This window comes from Plectropomus leopardus, chromosome 6 (assembly GCF_026936395.1).
Source record: "Plectropomus leopardus strain MGB_pleo_1.0 chromosome 6, ASM2693639v1, whole genome shotgun sequence".
NCBI classification, from domain to species: Eukaryota; Metazoa; Chordata; class Actinopteri; order Perciformes; family Serranidae; genus Plectropomus; species Plectropomus leopardus.
The window spans coordinates 33,185,896-33,209,705 of NC_142181.1; the positions used below are offsets into that span (position 1 = coordinate 33,185,896).

Here is a 23,810-nt window from a genome sequence, read left to right on the forward strand (position 1 = left end):
TGCACATTTATCCCATCTGAAAAAGTCTCAGCATCACAAATCTAAAAAGTCAACCAGTGAAAAGGGGTTTGACACAGACTGCAGACATCTGAGAAAAACACTAAAAAAATTCAAATTAAAATTAAACAAGAAAATTAATCAAATCAAAAACACAGAAAAACTGACAATCCTGAGCTCCGCATCCAATATTGGGAAACACTGAAATTATACAGAACAACACTCAGAACAGAAAGGGAGCAGCATGAGCAACATCAACTTGCTACAACTGAAGTCTACTGACTCAAATCATTTCTGGAAAAAAATGGCACTCTTTCAACAAACCACACAAAGAAAAATCGGCTATTCAAAATGGTGAAATATGGGGAAAAAACACTTTGAAAACCTTTATAGTACTATAACACTGGATTTGGATACTGGATAATCTCCTCAACAAATTACAAATTTTAGAATTAGTTGTTCAAGACAACCACAACCCTTTAGACCACCAAATTACTGAAGAGGAGCTATTGTCTAAAATCCAGGCAATACAGCCAAATAAGGCCAGTGGTCCTGATGGTATCTTAAATGAAATGATGAAATTTAGCAACCATAAGCTCAAAACTGCCATGTTAAAACTATTCAACATTGTTCTGGGTATTACAGAGGCATATGTGTGAGCAGCAACCTGGGGAAGTTATTCTGCAGCGTCCTTAGCAGCCGACTGCAAGACTTCCTACATAATGTCCTGATCAAGAGTCAGATTGGATTTAAATCACATACATAGAACTACAGACCATATCTATACCCTCCACACCCTCGTTAATAAACATTTCCACTAAAACAAGAAGAAAATGTTCTTGTTTTGTTGATTTCAAAAAAGCAGTTGACTCAATTTGGCATAATGGTCTGTACCTGAAATTAATTGAAAAAGGTGTGTGTGGGGGGTGGGGTATCTATGATATAATTAAAACAATAATGATAAATAATAAATGTGCTGTGAAAAGGGCTAATATGGAAACAGATTTCTTTCCCCAGATTAGAGGGGTGAAACAGTGCTGCAGTCTCAGCCCCACCCTGTTTAATATTTATATTGATGATCTGGCAAAATCACTAGAACAATCAGATATCCCCGGCCTCACCCTCTCTGACTCAGAGATTAAATGCCTGCTCTTTGCAGATGATCTCATATTGCTGGCTCCATCTAAAAAGGCCCTACAACATGGTTACTATAAAAAAGTCTTCAAACATTAATATACCCATCAGAATCTGACTCAAAAACTGAACCAATAATACTGTATGGTAGTAAAGTTTTGGGTCCTCTTGTAAATCAGGACTTTGAAAAATGGGACAAACACCCAATTGAAACCCTTCACACTGAGTTCTGTAAGAGCATCCTCAAAGTCCTCAGGAACACGCCCAACAATGGCTGCAGGGCTGAACTAGGACAATTTCCCCTTTTAATTCTGATTTCAAAAAGAGCCATCAAGTTCTACAAACACTTACAAGCAAGCGAGCCCAACTCCTACCACCACAAAGCTCTTCACTGCCAAGAGGAGAACATAGAGAAGAGTTTCCTCAGCCAGGTGGTGCTGAGGCTCTCCTCCAATCTGGCCCAACCAAATTAGAGCTAAAGAAAAAGAACATTACATTAACTATTGGACATCCATCACAAATACTCAAAGCAAACGTCAGTGCTATTTGGCTATAAATAGACAATACACGGTGGCCGACTGTCTGAGCAGCGTGACTGATCAGAAACTGAGAAAGACATTGACTATGTACAGACTCAGTGGTCACAGCTTGGCTATAGAGAGCAGCAGACACACCCTGGATGCCTCGTGAAGACAGGCTGTGTCCGTTCTGTCCACAGAGAGGTGGAGACAGAGACACATTTCCTGCTACACTGTAGCACATATGATGATATTAGAACAAAGCTCTTCACACAATTTAAATGTAAATGCCAAGATTCTCACTGAGCAGACAAAATACAGTATCTACTTGGGAAAAACAGTGTCTGTGTCATAGAAGCAGCGAGGTATGTTGGTGCATGTCACAGCCTACAGGACAACCTGAACAACAACCTGACATGACGTTTTAAATTTTCTTTTTTTTGTCCTTATACAGTAGATATACCACACACACACACACACTCACACACACACGCACACACACACACACACACACACACACACACACACACACACACACACACACACACACTAAGCAAAATCTTCTTGCTCTTTTTTATTTATGCATCTATTTTTTTATCCAATGGATTGCTGTTAGTTTAATATTTATTTATATCATCATTTAATTGTATCTGAGGCATTGAATTGAATTGAATTGAGAGAGAGAGAGAGAGAGAGAGACCCTCTCTGCCTCTGCCTTATCTGTGTTTGTTGCCTTCATGATTACAGTTGGGCATGTTTAAGACAATTCAACCAACATAATTTACAGCAGCAATTAAACAGCAGGCCTATTTACCACAGTTGTAAGCAATAATTATACATTACAATGGTATTTAACCCGTGTAGCAGCTCCTCACACCATTTCCACCTCACAAGGTTGCAAGTCAGATATTGAAAAACAGAAATGGCAGAAAAAGAGATGTGATATCATTCGCATTCTGCCCCAAAATACATGCAGTTTAACATAAACCTCTAACCTCTTATTTAAAATATAACTTTATTGCACCAAAACCCCAAAATAAGAGCGTATTAATATCTACTCTGATTTTATGAATATGTACAGAGCAGTTTATAAATTGCAGTAAAATTCTAACCCTCCTCTACATTGTGCGTATAGCACAACTAAACTTGCGTTCTAGCATCATATTGATCCATTACTGCTTTTAGAACTCAGTCTCTTTCAGAATGGTGGCTTTGGATTACACCACAGTATAAAACTCTTGAAATCTTAATTTGCATATACTAAAAAATAAAGAAAATAATCTATGCATGCTCAAGTGGCCAGTAAAGTTTTAAATCTTGAAGTCTGTTATGGATGAATGCAAACTGCGTGCATATTTATACACGGGGTTAGCACATCTTGATGTTTCGCTTAATTGGGACTTATGAAGCCAAGGCAGCCAAAACCCTTAAACTAAACATCTTACAGAGCACAGTCTCGTTTATCTCTCTGCTTCCCAACGTAAAGAGAGCGCATGTAGCCGCCTAGAGCGCATGTAGCCGCCCTGGGCCCAGCATCATTTTTCAGCGTGCTCAGGCTTTTCTTACAGCCACTCTAAGCTCTTCTAGTTGATATCCATGAACTCCTTAAAAAGATGCTGGTGTCGTCAATGCCTTTCCTTTGACTGCTGTCTATTCTGAACTTTCACAACAAAGACATAAAAGCCCATCCGCTGGTGAGAACTGAATACTGGCGGCTGAGCATTGTGCTTTGATCACTGCACACATTGAAAGCTTGTTGTTAACTGTGTAGTCAACCCTTTGTTAATGTAGCATTACGTTGGCTATCTAAGATTAATATTGAGATATACTTGTCATAGAGACAAATCCCACACATATTGTATCAATAAAAAAAAAATACTGGAAGCACTTTTTTAAAGGCACTGGGATGAAGCCCTACACACTGCCCTGCCACGGCTTTTCTCATAAAGAAAGATGCTATGTCAACACACAACATATCACAAAAAAAGAGGATGACTAATTCTCACTCCTACCTCCAAAAAAGAGACATAAAGGGTCTGATGTTTCTATTTTTAAGCTGCATAACATAGGTAGGGTAGGAATTTGGCATAAGAAGAAGCAGAAATCTTGAAACAAAATGAATGTCATTTCAATCTATCCGATAATAATCGGCTGGTCTAACTGCAAGTCAAGGATCCCCAACAATGATAGGTAAATGTGGTCTTCAATACTCTCAACTAGTCAACAGAAGGGCAGTTACACAATTAGATCAGATTTCTTTGGGGAATATCACAGTGAGATCAACCATATGAACACATACTATCTCAGTCAGCTTGTTCTCTGAAAAGGAAACCAGAAAGGATTCAGGAGGAGAGATTTTCACATTCATGTAAAGTCAGAAGCAGGTGAAAATTGTTGAAACTCATGCAATTATACTTCTTAGAGCATTAAGAAATTATGCATGTGTATATTAATGCAAAAAAGTGATTGAGAATCTAATTAGCTGCTGGTGTATAATTGTAATATGTCTATCCCATTTTCTATGCAACAAAACAAAAAAAAGACCTCATCAAGCATAATCATTAATGACATTTAGGGATCTTTTTCTTGACATACTGCAGCTCTTAATGTGTCACACTGAGGATAACAAAAACCTAAAACAAGGCTTAAAATTGCAGGTATTCACATATTTGAGCCCTTGGATTGATATATTTCTTATTTACATTCATGACTAAATTATAAATTAGAAGTCTCACCTGGACTGATCTGGATCTGTTGGAGCGAACCCAGGGCCTCATCTTTCCCTCGCACCCCTATTTCCTGGTTGTGACTGAGACCTGCAATGACCTGGACCCCTGCAGACTTAAAGGATGATACTCGAACAGGCAGGTGAGCAACCCACGAGCAGATTCACTGTCAGAGACCCCTCGGAGAGCAGAGGCTGAGAGAGAGGTTTAGCAGGGGAGCAGAGTGCAGCTACTGAAACGGAGCGAGAATCGATGCTGGAAAGAACAACCAGAGCAGCAGTCCATATTTCCATGGATTGCAGAGCCTGTTCTGAACACAGTGTTACAGAGAGCACCAGCATCATTAGCATCACTGTCCGGTCAGCTGTGCATAAACCAATTAGCGGAAAAAGACACTGGATGTGGAATTGTCAATACATCTAATGGGCTATGGAAGAGGAAGGGAGGAAGTCTGTTTCTGTTGCTTTCAACATTTATAGTGTGTATGTGTGTGTGTGTATGTGTGTGTGTGTGTGTGTGTGTGTGTGTGTGTGTGTGAGAGAGTGTGTGTAACAGCTCGTGATTTGTGCTGATCTGAGCACGTCAGCAGGGATCAATCCAGCCAGTGGCTCATGCTGACCCTGAGGACATCAACACACATACAGACACATTTTTTTGTGTGCTCTTATACTTGTGAGGACATTTGTTCACATTAGCATAGTCATTACGACCACACACCCGACCACAATCACCCCTCAAACTTAGCCTAATTTTCACCTGAACACTAATGATCATTGAACAGCCCTCTGAAGAGGTCAAGACTAGAAAAACTCAAGTTCAATCACACCAATGTATGGAGGCCCATTTCAGCCAGAAAAACAAAACAAAAACAAAAACAAAAACAAAAACAAAAACAAAAACAAAAACAAAAACAAAACACACAAAAGAAAGTTTCTTGATTTATTCTTGTTGTATGTATTTGTGTTTTATGTACCTATGTCTGTGCACTTAGACACTGTGTCTCATATTTAACGATTACCTAACATAAAATGTCACTTGATGCATCATTATTCATGCTGTGTTGCAATAGAAAAAAAAAAGAATGTATCTGCCATGACGTCACCTATTGGTTTAAGGACTTCTGTATTGAATTTCAGCACTCAGCCATTGCCATCTTTTTTTTTCTTCTTTTTTTTTTTTTTGGAGCCAGAAGTGACCATGTTTAGATAAGTGGGTAGAGCTGTGGAGGCGCGAGGGTTGGAAGCTGAGGACACTACTGGCAGTCAGACTGTTGCTAAAGTGGCCCCGCCCTCAAATATGCGTAACTTTGGGCCTTGATAAAATGTAAACGGGCGAGTTATAGAAAAATTCACCCCCCACACAGTTGTTTGAGTGTTGAAATTAATTAGGGAGACCAAAACCACGTTGTAAACATGTTTATTTCTCTTAGTTGTTCTGTTAGTTTATAGTTGAGCATTTTAATATGGGGTCTATGGGAATTGACTCTGTTTTGAAGCCAGCCTCAATTGGCCATTAGAGGAACTGCAGTTTTCACCACTTCCACATTAGCTACATTTTTTTAGCTTTGGAGATTGCCACTTGTGTGTTACCTTGAAATTGTGAAGAAAAATTTGTTTTTCTTGCATGCTTCCTGTAAAAGAGTATTCGAAAATGGAAAATATTGTTGATAGATTAAAGTAAAAGGGGACCGGGTTTATCAACAGCATAACTATATCGAAACATTTGTTTACAAACTCTCACACAACTAAATACAGTATATCCATCCAGTTGCATGCTCAGTGTTTTCAAAATATGTTGCGTTGCCTTGCTTTTCATTCTGTTCTCTTTCTATTTTTATGATTTTTCCCAGTTTAATGCCTTCGGCTCTGATGCTACATCTTAACTGGCAGTACTTACCAAAAGTTACAATCAAACTATTTCTTAAAAACAAACAAAACACAACAGGATGCTTAATTATTATAAGCCCATTTCTTGAGTTTCCATTCTCTGGAAGTAGAAGTCTTCGTCTTTTGGACTTACTGATGTGGTTTGTCAGACTGCAACAGGGAATTTTCGCTTTTTTAATGCAAAACAGCAACTACGCAGCGCAGTTACCACATTGGTTTGACCAAACGTTTTTGTATGAAAAATCATCTCATAACCACAACTTCCTCTGCACATCCTCTACAGTTGAGTATAAAGACAGTCTGCAAAGTCGGCTTATAGCAAAAAGCCCTGCAACAAACACACAACTTCAAGCGCTGCCTACTTTCCGGTGGTAAGTTTTGATTTGTAAGGGTAACATTTGAAAATTGTTTACCGAACACACGACTGTACGCACCTTTAATATGCTTGACCAGTGGTGGGAAAAAGTTTTACTTTAGTAAAAGTAGCAACACTACAGTGTAAAGATACTTTGTTAAAAGTAAAAATCTTGCATTCAAAATCTTAACTGGGTAAAAGAACAAAAGTATTAGAATATAAGTAAACTTTAAGTAGTTTAAAATATCATTATTACTGGTTCATAATAACTGGTGCATTAATGTGTTAACCCCTTCAATGCTGCAGCTGGTAAAGGTGCAGCTCATTCTAACAGATTTCACAATAATTAATTTGTTAGATATTTTTGCATTAATAATGTGAATCTGCAGGGTAACTAGTAGCTAAAGCTTTAACTAAAATAAATGTAACAGAGTAAAAAGTATAATACATCGCTCATAAATGTAGTGGAGTAGAAGCAGAAAGTAGCATAAAACAGAAATGCTCACTTGAATAGTTAATCTCCACCACGGCTTTTGACCAAACCCCCCAAAATACGAATCTTGACTCTATTTAAATTGTAATTTATACTTTTTACCATAAATAACTAATGTTTTCAAAAGGATTGCAGTTGATACAGTGTAAAATAAAGAGAAACTGGTTAGGAACAACTAATTATCATCAATCGATGTATTTTAAAAATGTTTGCATTTCCTTCAAGAACAAATTTCATTTATCTGACTAAATTCAAGTCTTGTGAAATCAGCAAATTATAATGTTTCAAGGAATACAACATGCAAAATGAAGAAAATTGCATCTATTCATAATATATATTGTTCTAAATATGACAGAGAAGAGATGTAAAGTGAAATTTCAGCAGTTTTAACTCAGTGATGCCAAATTTAATTATTTTGCAGATATCTAAAACCAAGCAAACTTAACAATATTTTTAATGAAATACAGTGACAGAAAATTAATAATTTTGGGGGTGTATGAAACACTTCAGAATGTAAGACTATTGTAGTGCTACACTGCTCCCATGCTTCGTGTTTGATTTCAGCTGTAACCGACCATGTTGGCAGCTTTAACTTTGGCCTCCCTGAGCCTTGTGGTCTGGGCGTCTAACCTCTGCCCCCCAGCCTGCGACTGTCTCCACAACCTGACCAATATTGGGTGTCAGGGTAAAGGACTGGCCCGAATCCCTGAGCTGCCAGAGGGCGCAGAGCAGCTGTACATCTCATACAATAAGATACAGGAAATACCCAGGCGTGGGTTGGAGAATCTGCAGGTATGAAACACACAGCTTTTCAACCCAATAGCCAAAAAAATGTTCACAAACCATGGAAACTTTACATTTCTCAACAACACTTTGGTTAACGTGTGGTTAGGTTTTGGTACAAAATCCACTTGGTTATGGTTAGGAAAAGATCATGTTTTGGCTCAAAACACCCGTGTTTTGTGGCACAAAAGCTGCTAGAAAAGCAGGGGCAGGTCAGTGAAAACCACCCAGGTTCGGTGGCTCAAACATCCTGGGAAATTTCCTTAAGAAACGCTGCAATGTGTCATCAAAAATACCCAGGTTTGGTAAAAAAAAAAAAAAAGAAAATGTTTCAATATAACAAGGTTTCCGTCAAAATTAACCCAAATGCGGTTCCAAGAATGTCGCTGGGAAACGCTGTGAAGAGTCTCCATAAAGCAGCCATTGTTGTTGTCTGTTGGTCTCTTACAGTGGTCTGCAGCTTGGCAACTGTCTCACCTAGGCACCACACCATCCATCAACCTCCCTCCCTCTTGATGAAAAAATCAGCTCAAATACTACATCACTTTAAAAACATTGATATGCTACGTAGAAAGATAACATATCCGTGATTTGCAGAAATGTATAATATGAACATGTTCCTCTGGCGACTGGCCTGTTTGTATGTTTTCATTTTTTTTTTTCAATTATATTTCTGGAGAGTTAAAATTAAGCATTTTCACTTCTTCTCCCCTTCCCTGATATTCTGTAGGTCCTGGACCTGACTGAGAATCAGATTAATGTCTTCCTATCCTTAAACCTAGTTTGGCCCAGTATGACAAAGCTGTCCAAGCTCTTCCTACGCAACAATAACCTGAGGTCCCTACACCCTGGTCAGTTCCTAAACTGCCCTGCTCTTATCTTACTGGACCTGAGTGAGAACCAGATTGAATATCTACCGAGCGGATTCCTCCGTGGATTAGCAAATTTGAAGACGTTGAATGTGAACTTTAACCACATTCGAGTATTAACGGATGGTGGATTAGAAGGTGCCTTTGCCCTCACTAACCTTCACCTTAGTCATAATAATATAACACAGATAGAGGAAGGTGTCTTCAAGAACTCCACCATGTTAAAGAAACTTGTTCTGTCCAGAAACAGAATCACAAGTGTGGACGAGGCTAGCTTCAGAGGAGCGACAGGTCTTCAACAGCTTGACCTGAGTGCCAACATGTTGGTCACTGTTCCATCTGAGGCACTGAGGGATCTAAACAGGCTTGAGGGTCTGTATCTACAGATGAACAACATCATCAGCTTTCCTGAGGACTGCTTCTCCTCATTGGGCCTGTTGGTTCATCTTGACTTGAGCCACAATAAACTGACCACTCTGTCTGAGGGATCACTGAGAGGTCTGACCATGCTGAGAGAGCTGGGCCTCAGCACCAACCTTATAGACTCTCTTCCCTCTAACGTCTTCATCAACCTGATCAGCCTTGAGTTACTTGATTTGTACAGGAACAGACTGACATCTCTTCCTCTGGATATATTCAAGAACTTAAGTAACCTGGAAGAACTCCAGCTGGACAGCAACCAGATCTCTGTCATACCTGTAGGGGTGTTTGATCCACTATCCAAACTCAACGAGCTACATCTGTCAAACAACCACATCCTGGAGCTCCACTCTGCTCTGTTCAACAAGCTCAAATCACTTCACAACCTGTACTTGGAGAACAATGCTCTGAAGCACCTTCCTAGAGGAATTTTCCATAAGACAAGGCTCCTTAAGGAGATACATCTCAATGACAACCAAATCAGGTTTCTGTATCACTCAGTCTTCCATGGTCTGGTGAGAGTATCCTCACTGATACTCTCTCGCAACCACCTTACCTCTCTTCACCCGGACCAGTTCAGAGACCTTATCAGTTTGAAAGAGTTAAAACTAGACAAAAACCACATCAGTGACCTTCCTGAAAGCCTGTTCACGAATCTAAATAACCTTACAGCACTGGATCTGGATAATAACCAAATCTTACAGCTGTCTCCTGATGATTTTGTAGGGTTGACCCGCCTTAAAGAACTCAAGTTGAGTTTCAATCAGCTCCATGACATCCCATTCAACACCTTCAATCCCCTCAGAAAACTCCGAAGACTTCTGCTAAAGAACAACAGTCTGGATAGTTTAGACCTTCAGCTCTTTGCCCAACTTTTGAAGCTAACAGAACTCAACTTGGAAGAAAACAAGCTGGATCACCTGCAGCCTGGTGTATTTCAAGGGCTCACGAACCTCCAGAAATTGAATTTGAAGTCCAACCAGCTCAGAGCAATGGAGAATGGGACTCTGGAGTCTCTAAAAAGCCTTAGTGCCATCTATCTGTCAGGTAATTTGTGGGACTGCACCTGTACACATATTCTCTACATCAGCACCTGGGTCAACATGCACCGAGACAAGCTCAGAGACCAGCCCGTCTGCTTCTTCTCCTCTTCTTGGTCACCATTATCTAAGGATACACCACTTTCTCAGGCAGCTCTGTCTCCCCAGTGGTTACAAGATCAATGCACCCAAAGTGCTGCAAGCAGCTTGTCACCTTCATTTCCTCTAAAAATGCTGACTCTGCTCACAATGTCTCTCATGGTTGTCAGCCCATATGAGATCCTTTTAAGTGGTTTTGCACTCTTAAGCTTTTCTTCCTGTCTTTGCTTTGCATTTCTGCTCCAGCTTTTGAAGTATCTGAACCATAATCTCAATACACTGTAAATCTGAATATCTACAGGTGCATTATACATTGTGTTAATTAGAGTAATTCAGGGACATTTGCACTGAAATAATTTGGTTATGCTGAAGTTCAAGATAGAGTTGTATCAAGAGTTCTTGCAAAATTGAAAAAATGTTAGTGTTAGTTCACTGACAAAAAAAATGTGGGTATTCAATATGACTATGAGAATGTGGCACATATGGCAAGCCATTTAAACATTGTCAGCACTCAGCAGTGGTAATAGTAACTGAACATACATTTATATATATATATATATATATATATATATATATATATATATATATATATATATATATATATATATATATATATACATACACTGCATGTAACAGTTGCTTTTTAACTAGTTAGAATTCAAAGCCAACATATTCATAATATAATTTTGACTAGCAGCAATTCGTGTTAGAGATATCTACAATTAATTCTCATCAGTCAAAATTTAAATTCTTGATATAAACAGTTTCTTACTAGTGGAAAAGTGCATTGTAGATATCTGTAACTTAATTGCAACTAGTCCACTCCATACGATTGAAATCTATTAAAGCATATGCCAAATATAAGTAATTCAATCATGACATATTCTATTTATCTACCATTGCTCTTATATCACAGATATCATTAATGGATTTCTACATATCTAAAATTTAATTCTGACTGGTCAAAATTAAACTATTGATATGTCGGCTTGGAACTGCAGATAACTGAAATACAACTGTAACTAGTGAAAATTACGTGTACTACATCTACAATTTCTTTTAAAACTAGGCAGAATTGACTTATTGATGTCAAAAAAGTAATTTCCACTCAGACACAAATTATATTTTCAATAATGTACATACATATCCAAAATGAATATGCAAATTTAAAAGTGGACCCAAAGGTTTTGTGGTGTGGTATGATGCCCACATCCGAAATCGTTTGTTGACATGTCAGACAAATCAGAAATGAAATTGCTGATAAATTAAATTTGTATTTCTATTTCCACATCACAATCTTTTTTCAAAAGGAATTACCAATAATCTGTAATTAAAGATATCTAAAAATCAGTTTTGACTAGTCAAAATGTCTTTTATTAACACTTAATTAACATTTCAAAATGCGCGATGACAATTCCACTTGTGAAAACTAAATTGCTACTAGTCAGCCCTATAAAATGGGTTTGCCATATGGCACATTTTAACCTTCAAAGTAAAGCCTCACCATAAGACAACATAGAGTTTAGTCTAGTGATCTGCATCAGCTTTGTGGTTTTTTGTATATTAATGTGATTTGTTGAGTATGCTTGTGTTTGCATTTAATTTTGACAGCAGTATTAATGAAATATGTTTTAAGGTCTTAAAGCTTCTTCCAGTGCATACCAATAAAAAGAAAAAAACTCACATGATTTAACTTCAGTGTGTATTAGTTTGACTTACAGTCACAAAGTTGATATATAACAAATACTCACCCCACAAAAGAAGCTACTGATTCAACATTTTTAGAAAATAACTTTCTCTTCTGTTCTCAGTCAGCACATCGGGTTTTCTAATGCACACAAAGCAACTCAGTCATATTTTGTTCATCTATTTAAGATCATCTTCTTCATTTTGATGAAACCATTATAAATATCAGCCTTCTAACTTAAATAGTGTAGTAAAAAATCCTGAATAAAGCTGCATACAATAAAATCAGTCAGTTACACTCATAGTCTTAGATTTTACAGCTTACATTAATGATATAATTTGACATCTGTCAGCAAAATGCCGTTCAGATTTAATTGTGGCTGGTAAGATTCTTTATGATACCTCTAATCTGGGTCTCTGAAAGCAATGAGAACAGCTTATGAATGTGTAAATCTATTTACCACACCAAGTTAAAAATTTTATTTAAAATAATCAGTTTAAGGCTGCTTTATTATTTTAGAAGTCTGTACATCTGATCTTTAACGAGTTTCTGTGGTGCTAACTAACTCTTTCTGTCGTAGTACCCAACTTCAAATCATTCTGCCTGATTTTATCTCATTCCTTTTGTATAACTAGTTAAAAAAGTTAAGAAGCTGACAGTAATTTTCTTAAACTGTCTCACAGACTTTTCTGACATTTACCAGCAAACTCTGGGTATATATACAAGTATATTCAGATAAAGAACTAAAAAGCTCTCTGTACTTGCAGGTGTCTCCAGTGATACCATAAAACTTTGGAAATGCAAATTGTCAGTTATTCCTTCATCTAAATATGGCATATTTCTTTCCAGTGTCTGTGTTTCTAATTTTAGGAGGACATGTGCTTGTTTCTTTGACTGTTTTCAGACCTTTCTTACTAGATCTTTAGTACTTGTTCTGTCTGGGTAACAGTGTCAGTGTCTTCTATTCTTAAATTTAAAACACAAAAAGATGCTCACCTATCAAACCTTAGTGTTTGTGTACTCAGTAACTGTCTCAACCGTTTCAACTTCAACTACAGATTGTTAATTTATTTGTTCACTATTCTGAAATCCACACTGCAGCAATTGCCACCCCGTTCTCTGCGGATAGCTTCAAAGTGGTGATCCAGCCACTCATTTCTCAACAGGTACGGGGAAAGCTTATCCGCTCTGTCACCAGGGCAGACGTCCTACTATAGTTTAGCTTCACACGTAGAAACACTTGTGGTCCTTCAGGTTTCTCAGGTAGGAGAAACTCTTCCCACACTTGTCGCACATATACTGTTTCTCTCCGGTGTGTATCTGCTGGTGGGCTTTCAAGCTGTTGCCCTGGTTGAAGCTGCGTCCACACGTGTCGCAGCTGAACGGTTTCTCCCCAGTGTGGATACGCTGGTGTCTGTTCAGGTTTCCTGTGTTGCTGAAACATTTCCCGCATGTGTCGCAGCTGAACGGTTTCTCTCCTGTGTGGACAACCTTTAAAGAGTAAAGTTAAAAGAAAAAATCAAGACTTTATTAAAAAATAAAGTCTTGTGCAAAGAATTATACCACAGTGGGCCTTAAGAAATGTTTTATATTCTTTCCATATTCTTTATTCCTAAACCTCTCTTACTTTTTTCTGTGAGGTTTGCATTAGTCAGTCAGATTCACAAAACTCTCTGAACTGCCCAAATTTGACGTGGACATGCATGTTTGTCAGTGTTGGTGAGAAAATTTAATTCACAGAAATGTTACCAAAGAGTAAAAAGAAGAAATCAGCAAAAAGAGGGAATGTCGTTTCTTTAGTATAGTTATATTACTGGATCAAAAATCATAAGAAGATATTAACAGTCATCTTAAAATGAGGCTTGTGAGCTCTCTTGTTTATTCTGTAGCACCATACTCTGCCTAAAGCAAATTAAAAAAAAAAAAGAATTCCACCTTTTGTTTGGAGCTACTCAAGGTTGCTAGAAAGCAGCAACATATTTCTGTTTTTATATCAAGCACAGCAAAAGACAAGGATGAGGATATCTTTTCACTTTACTTGACACGTTTGTTAAACCTCTCCATTAAAGAACCAACCACTCAGTGCAAACCTACCTGGTGTGATTTAAGGCTGCTGTGCTGTGTAAACATGCGGCCGCAGATATCGCAGGAGAAGGGCCTCTCCCCACTGTGCGCCTTCAGGTGAATCTTCAGGTAACTGGAAGACTTGAAACTCTTTCCACAGAGTGTGCAGCTGTGGGGCCTGTCCACTGTGTGATACTGCTGGTGCGAGCGCAAATCGGTGATAGAGCTTAACCGCCGGCCGCAGAGTACACACATACATGGAATAGTTGCCGCATGCGTCTGAAGATGTTTGCGGAGCGAGTCGACACAGGCCACTACAGTGCTGCATGCTACACATGCCAGTGACATCTCTCCTGAGTGAGAGTGAGTCTTTTGGTGCATCTTCAAGGCACTCTTCTGGATGAAACATTTACCACAAGTCTCGCAGCTAAAGGGACGCTCACCAGTGTGTATCCGCTGATGGCCTTTCAGAGTGTCGGCCTGGTTGAAACTTTTGCCACAAGTCTCACACCTGAAGGGCTTTTCCCCTGTGTGTATGCGCAGGTGGCGCTGCAGGTTACCTTGTATTGTGAAGCTTTTGTTGCAGTACTGACAATTATAGGCGCGCTCTCCTGTGTGGACCATCTGATGCATTTTCAGGCCATGGGCTCGGTAGAAGCTCTTTCCACACTGTTCACAGCGAAACGGCCGGACCTCAGCGTGGAGACGCTGGTGGTTCCTCAGCAGCTGCTTCAGGGTGAAACCCTTCCCACAAACATCACAGGTGTGTGGTCTCTCACCTGTATATGGGAGCAGTGGGTATAGCAATGAGTGAGAGAAACAGAAGATGGTATACTGTAGACATCAAAAAAGGGAATGTGCTTTTCAAAAGGTCACCTAATTAACATTTTTAACCCTTTAAAACCTGAAATGACGTCACACCTCTCACAAGTAATTAAAACTTTGACACGTGAGCAAATTGATTTATTTCACAAACATGGGAAAAAGGCAATGAGCAACTTGGCAAGAAAGGTCCCGCAAACTGCAATAAGTACATTAGTCAGTCAGTAAATTAAGAAAATTATTTTTTTTAAAGCTAGGGTAAAATGTCTTGAGAACAATATTTTAATAATATACTTAAAACATTTTTTAACAGGATAATTATTATTTTTTATTTTTTAGCAGTTTTTTTTTTAGGTCATTTCCATTTTATTCATTTGTCTCTTTTTTGTGCTAATTTTAAAGTTTTTTCTTGTACATTTTACAAATTTTATTGCTTATTTGGGGTTATTTTCTTTTTAAGCAACTTATTATCTTCCTACCTTGTTTTTAAAAGAAATCAAGACAATTTGCCCAGGTTTCAAAATGTTAATGGAAATAAATGACTACATGTAATGTTACAGAGGTCTCTTGCACTGACAAACACAAAGAACATGTGTCTGTTCTGCTGAGCTTTGCAGCCCCTTTCAGCTGATTGTTTTGGTTTTAAGGTATTTTATTGTGTTTGAGTCTCATCGCTCTCATCAAACCCCCCTTTAATTGACCACATGTTCACTATCTGTCTAGCAATAAAGGGCAGAAAGACTAAGCAAGCTGATGGAGAAAGTGGAACATTTAGTGTCAGGGGATTTTTAGACTCAGCTGTTTTGTCATATGAACTCTAGACAATGTCCAGAGAATCAGGCTCCATCGGTTTAGGCGAGGCCTGGCACCTGGGTAGAGCATGCAGGACACAGGACATGACGTGATTACACCGTGGTCAGGTAGCTAATTTGTAATTTAGTCATGAACAACATAATCTCTTGCTGTTCCTTAACTTTGACCATTTAGTAGACATTTCCATTGCAAACATAGTGTAAATGACCCTTTTTTGCCCTTGGATGTTTACTTTCTTCTGGTTTCATACAAGCCTCGTGATAGAAATGTCATCTACACGCCCACCCACTTGCTGTGAATTCTCTGAATTACCTGCTCTATTCACGCACAGGCTCGATTGGAGTTTTCACAGACTTTGTATGAGGGAGGCAGGATAAAGTTTGTTTAATGTCTGATTCAACTGATTTGGACTTTTGCGTTCTCACACACTGCTCCTGTAGGTAATGTCTAGATTAGTGGTTCCCTTGCCCTGGTCTTGGTTTGACTTGGCCTATTAACATAATGTTTTTATGTCACTTATCTTGATGCAATAATATTCAATTTTTTGGTTGCAGTGTTCTTTAAGTTTTACATCATTTCACTTTGTTTTTGCAATATATTTTATTTCATTGTGTTTCAAGTCCACGTGTTGTATACATTTTGTGAAATAAAAATGAATGTGTGGTGATTTGTCTTATGCGTGGACCTTGAATAAATGACTAAGGACAAAATCTGGACCCTGTGGCTCCACCAGTTTCGAACCACTGGCCTAGATAATTTAGGGTTCACAGTGCATGTGTGAAAGAAGTTTTACTTTCAGGAGACTAGAAACAAACCTCCAAATTAACGATATGGTCACTTTTTCTGCTGCAGGTGTCAATATGTCTTCTATGCTTCAATGCTTCCTCACACTTTACCTTACCATAACAACATTTGAAGGCAATATCACGGCTGCTGGTTTGCCAGCTTTTTGTGGATTCCCTTTGCCCCCTGCACTGTATCATCACACTCACCTGTATGAAGCAGCATGTGTGCATTGAGGCTTCGCTGGAAGGAGAAGCCTCTGCCACACTGAGAACACAGGAAGGGCTTCTCTGCGTTCGCCTCGTGGACGGCCTGGTGGGCTTTGAGCTGCAGCAGCTTGGTGAAGGTTTTCCTGCAGTGTTTGCAGCTCAGAGGCTGCTGGTTCTGACTCTCCTTCTTTGCTCGACCACGATGGGACTTGGGCTTTAGGATACGTTTAGGTCTCGTGGTGAATGCTGGATCACTTGGATCATTTGGATTTTCTGGCTCCAACTAACAGAAAAAAATGCACAAATTGTTTATTAATTTCTTTTAACCTAATGTTCCTTTTCTTGTTTTTGGTGGGCTGATGCTAATCCCAGCATTCACTGGTCAGAGAGCAGAAATTTCCAACAATTTGAGTTTATGAAATGCTTGAAGCCTCCTGCAGACTGTGAGATTTTTGAAGTCTTACAAGTTTAGTGCAGCTACACTCTGCAACATGGATTGTAATACAATTGAGTATGACATCAAATTTGACGTATGCAGACTGTACGATGACCTCACCTACTGACTCAGGCTATGACCTATGTCCATTGAAATCATTACGCAAGAACAAAATGTTGTCAGCGTTCGTTATCCATCTACAGTGCTGCAGTGGTAAGAGCTAAATGTAAGTTAACAAATCAAGCAAAAAAGTCTGAAGAAGAGGAGGAGGAGGAGGAGAATGTGGATGCGTCCGTGGTTGGGGAAAAGTATTGTGGTGCTGATCAGTGCATCATTTCAAGCTGCATTTCTATTGGTTGGTTAGTAGATGAAGGTTACAACAGCAGTCACACAGTGAGATGTCGCAAATTTCTGACTCTGTCACAATTTAATCCCAGGCTGTCTTTGATTGTCTTTGATTGCACAACCATTACAATGGCCATCATTGAAACTTTCTAACTGTGCGATGTAAGAGCACTGTTTTAGAGCCACAACCAGAGACATCGTCGCGTTTCTTTTAGGATGGTCATCTTTCGTCTGGGACAGCACAAATTTGCACAGTGTGTACTGGGCTTAACACAGACTGGCCTTCATACCCATATAAACACATATAAGACACCATTCTTATTATGAATAAATGGACCAAGTATGTTTAATTCCTTACATATTAAAGGTAGACACAAACATATGAATATAAGAAAATGAGCAATACGAACTTAAACAGAGAAAAAAAAAGAAAATTATTTAGATATTTTTTAAATCAACCTGGTAGTCTGGGTCATCATCATCGTCCTGCCCTGCGTCATCTCTGTACTGACCGGAATCAGAGGACGCCTGGTCCGCGGTCGCCTCCAATCCCTCTTCCTTTATGATCACAGGTTGAACACTGTCCTGAGAGGAAGAGAGAATATGGAGTCATAACACAGACAACAAAGTGTCTTGGTGGCCTGGGGAAATCAAAGTAAAAAAGATATGGTCACCTCTGTTCATACAGTTTTGTGTCTTTTTGGTCTAGGTCTGTTTTTTCATGGTTTGGTCCAGGCAGTTAGGGGTAACCTTAATGCTACAGCATACAGTGACATTTCAGACAACAGTGTGCTCAATGAGGACATCAATAAGGACAAAACCAGCTTCTGAGACCCCATCAGTGTCAGAGACCATTTGGATGGATGTCTTAAAATTACTTTCTTGTGTAATCTGCAGCCCAATAATAGGTAATATAGCTGATTAAATGACTGTACCATGTTAAAGGTTGTTCCTAAATCCTAAATGAAAGAGATAGGCTGCAATTAAGAGGCTGATGTTATAAGTACTCCTGAAACTTTTGTACAAAATGTCCTTGAAATGTACTGATGACACCTTCGAGAACACTTTAAATTCAGAGGATGTAGATCCAAATTCAAAATTCTTTACGTAGCCTTTAAATATTCATATTAAGGTGATGTTTTCTAATCAACACTAAAGACTTTCTTCTCTCATCTTCTTCACCTGATAGCATTAAACAGCGCCATCTACTGGCCAGAATCTGCTACAGTCAGGGAGATGACTCAATTACTGATGACTACATTCACAGGAATAAAAACAAAAAGAAAGTAGTATGAGAAAGAGAACAGCAAATAGGAAAGAAAAACCAAAAAAGAAAAAAAAACAGTTCAAACTCAAAAAAGGATGTTAGTACATGACAGGATCTTACCTCATAAGTTCTTCCTTTCCACAGGTGGATTATAGGCGATCTCTTTACTCCAGCATCACCACATGCCACAACTATAAAAGTTCAGAAAGTTGTTTATCATTATTTTACATAATTTCTGCTTCATCAGACCTTCATACATAACTGTTTAACTGGTCTGTTAGTTTTGTAGAGGAAGAGACCTCATCTATAATCATATATCATAATTTATTTTTGATTTTTTGTAAATAACTAAAGTTATCAAATTAATGTAGTGGAGTGAAAATATAAGGTAACATAAAATGGCAATTATTAAATGCAGTACAAGTAGCCTTCCTCAAAATTGTACTAAGTATAGTACTTGAGTAAATGAAGTACCAACACTGTTTGTACAGCTATATCCCTTCGTCATTTTTGCTAAAATATACAAAAAGTGACTTGCCATTTTCTAAACGAAAGCGGTGTGTTAAAAATCAACATGTCGTATATATCATTAGCAACACAACCAATTTACCACTCAAGTGTTATATTAAGAAAAGCAACACAGTGAAAGGACACTCACCTCTGCGACTCTTCCTTCCTGAGCGTTGGCTCTGGACAGTCTCTCCTTCTGCTCCGTTGATCGGAGCCCTGCTGCTCTCCTCTGGCAGCTCCTCCACCTCATCCACGTCCTTCTGGCCTTTGCTGCCCTCCAGCACCAGCTTCAGCTCTGTCTCTGCCACCTCCAGTCTCCTCCTCAGGTCTTCCATCTCTGCAACGCCTCGTGTCACCTACAAAGACAAACCTTTTTTATAGAACTCATAACTAATGGAGAATGTGACAATTTGGCAGTCATCTGGTTTTCCAGTAGGATTGGGGGATATTTACCGTAAGATGATATATAATTGTTTGTACAATGGGAATTATCCTTTTAATATTCATAATATTTTGAAATGCAACTATTTTTGCATTTTAAAGGTTAATGTATCCTGAGCAATGTGAATAATCTCCAACCAAAAATGCTGTTTTGTTAAAACATTATGGACTCTTTTAATGTTGTAGAGCATATAGGAGTGCCACATCAATGACTGACAGTAATGTCTGTTTCTTCTCTTCCACTCAAACATACTGCTCATTATGCAGCCTTTGACTTATTTTGAAAAGAAGAAGCTAATAAAACCAAAGATATCCAAATTGTAACCATTTTTTGACACATTCAGAGCTAAAAAAAAAGACTGATTGATTAGTCAATCAATAAAAACTTAACTGACAATCTGAAAATTTTTTAAGCAAAAATGCCCCATATTGCTGGTTCCAACTTCTCAAATGTCAGAATCTACAATACAGTGATATCATTGGCTTTGGACTGTTAATGATAAGACAAAAGTAGTTTCAGGGACTTTAAGAAATTGTATTATAAATATTTCACTGTTTTCTGATTGTTAGATGAAAATGAAAGTGCTAGTTGCAGCCTGAGTATATCTTCATCAGAGGTTAAAGAAGGAATTTAATTTGATCCAGATTACTTCTTTTGCAGATTAATAAATGCCTCTGCAGAACATACGTATCAGAAGTGCTCAATAGTGAGACTAAATGTTAAACATCTTACTGTGTGACTTGTACAGATAGGTTTCAATTTTCTGAGTAACAAACATGAATTAGAAACCAACTTGCTGTAAGAACATCCTGGTATAATGTTATCTTTTCTTATAGTAAAAATAGATAAGATCGATTTTCCTAAGATTACTGCAACACAAACAAGCAGAACAGTGAAGTGACGTACCTCTAACTGCAGCAGAGTGGAACAGTCGTGGAAAAGCTGGCAGATTTTCTCCACAGCTTCTCGAGCCAGAGACGTCATGAAGACGCTAAACTTGATCACCTGATAGGAACAACATGGATCAATGTTAGAGCCAGTAAACACTACATCAATAGTTATCAGTTGTCATAGCAAAGGGTAAAAAAATATGAATTCACTGTTTCACATAATCAGTCCTGTGATACATTTTATAAGGATGAAATGGTCACAAAAACATGGAGCAATAAGAGAATATTATGATTATGTTACTCCTGTTTACAATACATTCACACAATTTTGAGGTATATGCACTTACCCTGAGTATTACCATATTTTACTACTTTGTACTTCTACTGCACCACAATTCAGAGGCATTCATTTAATAATTTAACTTTAGCAATTTAAATTAATAAACGCACAATCTAACCAACAAGTGAATTAGAGTGTGTTATTATGGTTCAGATATTCACAAGCCACCCAGCAGTACATCAAGTAACTATAATTAGCAACACCTTTATCATCAACAACATTATAGTGATAAACACATTAATGCATCAAAAACTATATTACAATAATATCCTTTATGATATACTGAAATGTGTCAGTCTGCATAATGAGTAGTTTAATGTTTGGTCATTTAAGTATATTTCAATGTCAATATTTTTGTATTTAAACTTAATTTGATTAAAGGACTTTTACTTTTTACATTGTAATTTTACATTGTGGTATTGCTACTTTTACTTAAGTAAAAGATCTGAGTACTTCTTCCAACTCTGGTAACTGTTAGGAGAAAGATCAGGGTGTCTAAAGCTATCATACACTCGATGATGATGATGATCAAATTCAAGACTTATTTTTAGATAGAGCATGTTTTTCTTATTAAATCAATCAAGTAAGTTAGGAGTATATATTTAATCTTGTGCAGTGGTAGGACTTATGTAAAAATGTATTTATTAGAGTGATTTAGGTTAATCTATATTTTGCCAAAATATTGGTGTTAGTGTAAAGAAAAAGAGCGGTATTCAGATTTTTTAAATGAGAATTTTGGAGTTTTACAAAGAACAGCTTCGATCATTAGACAAAAACAAATTAAAAGACAGATAAAATAAATTTGACAAAATGGTAATCACAATTTTAAAGTTAAGATTATACAATGGCTTTTAAGCCCTCATGTTTGTAAAATAAAGACATTTTAAGGGACTGTTCCTTTTCTATGACTGGGGAGGCTGGTGGTGCAAAAAGTGGGAGGCATGTTAAATAATTTTGGGGAGGGACTTATGTTTCCTAATTCGGCTTGGGGGCATACAACTTTAAATGGCTGTATTTCTTATTCTTTTTGCGACCAATTTTTAAAGAAAACATTCATTTCAGATGTTTGCTTTAAAATTGTCAGAATAACACCATTCACCATAGCCAGAAACTGTAAAAACAGAAATTATTGTTGGATTTTCGCATTTCTGAAGGTCCTTGGAACACATTGTGTGCGACGAACACTTCAGTAAGATAAGAAACATAACCAAATCTGAGCTTAAAATAGTGATATTTTATCAATATCACTTTATTCAACATGTTTCATTTAAAATAAACCAGTTGCACTAACTAACCAGCAAGCACCACGAGTGAAAAAGCAAAGCTTTTTTCAGCTCTGAGATTTCATCTCCATCTTTTATCTTTAAAATTTCAGATACAGATAGATTTTTTTTAAAATAAACAAACAAACAACTGAAAAAGATAAAAATTAATCAAGGCAACAATAACAAAAATGGATAAGTCACGCCACAGTTACCCCTCCTCCGATAAATAACACACAGTCCCTAAAGACCTGCAGACACTCGAGATCTCAGCTAACTACATAAAAACTTTTTTCTTGACATTGCTGCATTTCAGTGTCGTTTTGATCAGAGAAGCTGTAGTATTTAATTGATCACTGATAAACCGATGCTGGTCCTGCAGGTAGCGTCCACGCTGAGTGAAACCTGTAGCTGCGACGTCTCTAGACATACAGCAAATAGATAGGCCTTGGCCTGTTGTACAACTCAAAATGGCGATCAAAGATGGATACGTCTCTGTTGTTGGTTAACCAGAGCTATGTATTTAAATTGTATGTTGCCAAAATAAACGCTACAGCTACCACAGTAGCCCCTACAATTGTTGGTTATTTAAGTTTAGCAGTTGAAAGCTAACTAAAACAGCTAGCTAGCTCTTCTATTTCTATGCTCAGCTGGTTGTTTGGACGCCAGAGAAGGAGGGAGCATCAACACCGGAGAGGATGTTTCCGACAGCACCGACACAGCTCACATGCACACAGAAACCGGCAACGGTTAAACATACCTTCTCCTCCGAGGACCCGTGTGTGTTTTCGGCTGTACATGTCGAGACTTCTGGATATTTTGAAGCGGAGCCGCCGATAACTTTGGTAATTTCTGTCACCGTCGCATTCACCATTCTGTCCAAGACGGACCCTACCCGCGCCTCCAAATCCGACATTCTGACAAGTTTAATATGTCAACTACAAATATGTCCCCGGTCAGTAATTTTATAGTGAAACAAAGAGCCTTAGCTGTTAAAATACTGTCGTCATGGTGAAGAAACTCGTGCTTTTCACAACACGGAGCCCATCTTCCGTTTCCCAGTTCATGCTCTTCAAAATAAAAGCACGCCCACTCCAGTCCTATTAAGTCATTCAGCGCTCAAGACATCTCTCCGGAGGGGGTGTAATCTTACTGAATTCCTATTTAACCCTTAAAAAACGGAGCGAATTTACTTGATTCTTTTCAATGACGCGAAGAAGGCGATGAGCCACTTTACAAGAAACGACTCAAAAAATTATCAATAAATTCGTAAACAGCTACAAGTAAATAATCTGAAAATGAGAAAAAACAAACAAAACAACAACAAAAAAGACAAATATAAAGAGCAAACCAAAAACAACCAAACAAAAACAAAAATGGAAATCACCTGAGAAAAGTATTTACAAAAACAAAAATAATTCTGTAACATAATTTTAAATACATTGTTATGGTATTTAGGATTATAGCTTTCTAGACATTTTCCCAAGCCTTTTTTTTTTAAATTCTAGATCTACTAATTTCTTGCAACTTGTAGAACATTTCTTGCAAAGTTGCTTATTGCTCTTTTAGCTGGTTGCAACGTGCAATTGTTAGTGCTACAGTAGATGCCACTAAATCTCC

General features: G+C 38.0%; 3 protein-coding genes across 3 annotated transcripts in view; 1 reads left to right on the forward strand and 2 right to left on the reverse strand.

Annotated features, from left to right (window-relative positions):
• The window catches only part of mark4b (MAP/microtubule affinity-regulating kinase 4b), an 82,131-nt gene extending 77,601 nt beyond the window's left edge, over positions 1-4,530 (reverse strand). Inside the window, exon 1 of the mRNA XM_088079290.1 lies at positions 4,385-4,530. Coding sequence (XP_087935416.1) covers positions 4,385-4,426 — 42 coding nt within the window. The 5' untranslated portion in view covers positions 4,427-4,530. The remainder of the gene's footprint in view (positions 1-4,384) is intronic.
• A 2,058-nt stretch (positions 4,531-6,588) lies between these two features.
• On the forward strand, positions 6,589-11,670 carry LOC121943506 (uncharacterized). Its single transcript, XM_042487027.2, has 3 exons — positions 6,589-6,632; positions 7,674-7,901; positions 8,623-11,670. Exons 2-3 carry the CDS (start codon positions 7,686-7,688, stop codon positions 10,603-10,605), a joined length of 2,199 nt encoding a protein of 732 aa, XP_042342961.2. The 5' UTR covers positions 6,589-6,632; positions 7,674-7,685; the 3' UTR covers positions 10,606-11,670.
• Positions 11,668-23,320, reverse strand: LOC121943507 (uncharacterized). Its single transcript, XM_042487028.2, has 8 exons — positions 22,951-23,320; positions 20,605-20,703; positions 19,405-19,612; positions 18,867-18,937; positions 17,939-18,064; positions 16,699-16,981; positions 14,102-14,850; positions 11,668-13,498 (listed from the first exon to the last, which is right to left on the reverse strand). The coding sequence occupies exons 1-8, from the start codon at positions 23,104-23,106 to the stop codon at positions 13,232-13,234; spliced, it is 1,959 nt and encodes a 652-aa protein (XP_042342962.2). The 5' UTR covers positions 23,107-23,320; the 3' UTR covers positions 11,668-13,231.
• Positions 23,321-23,810: the final 490 nt, after the last annotated feature.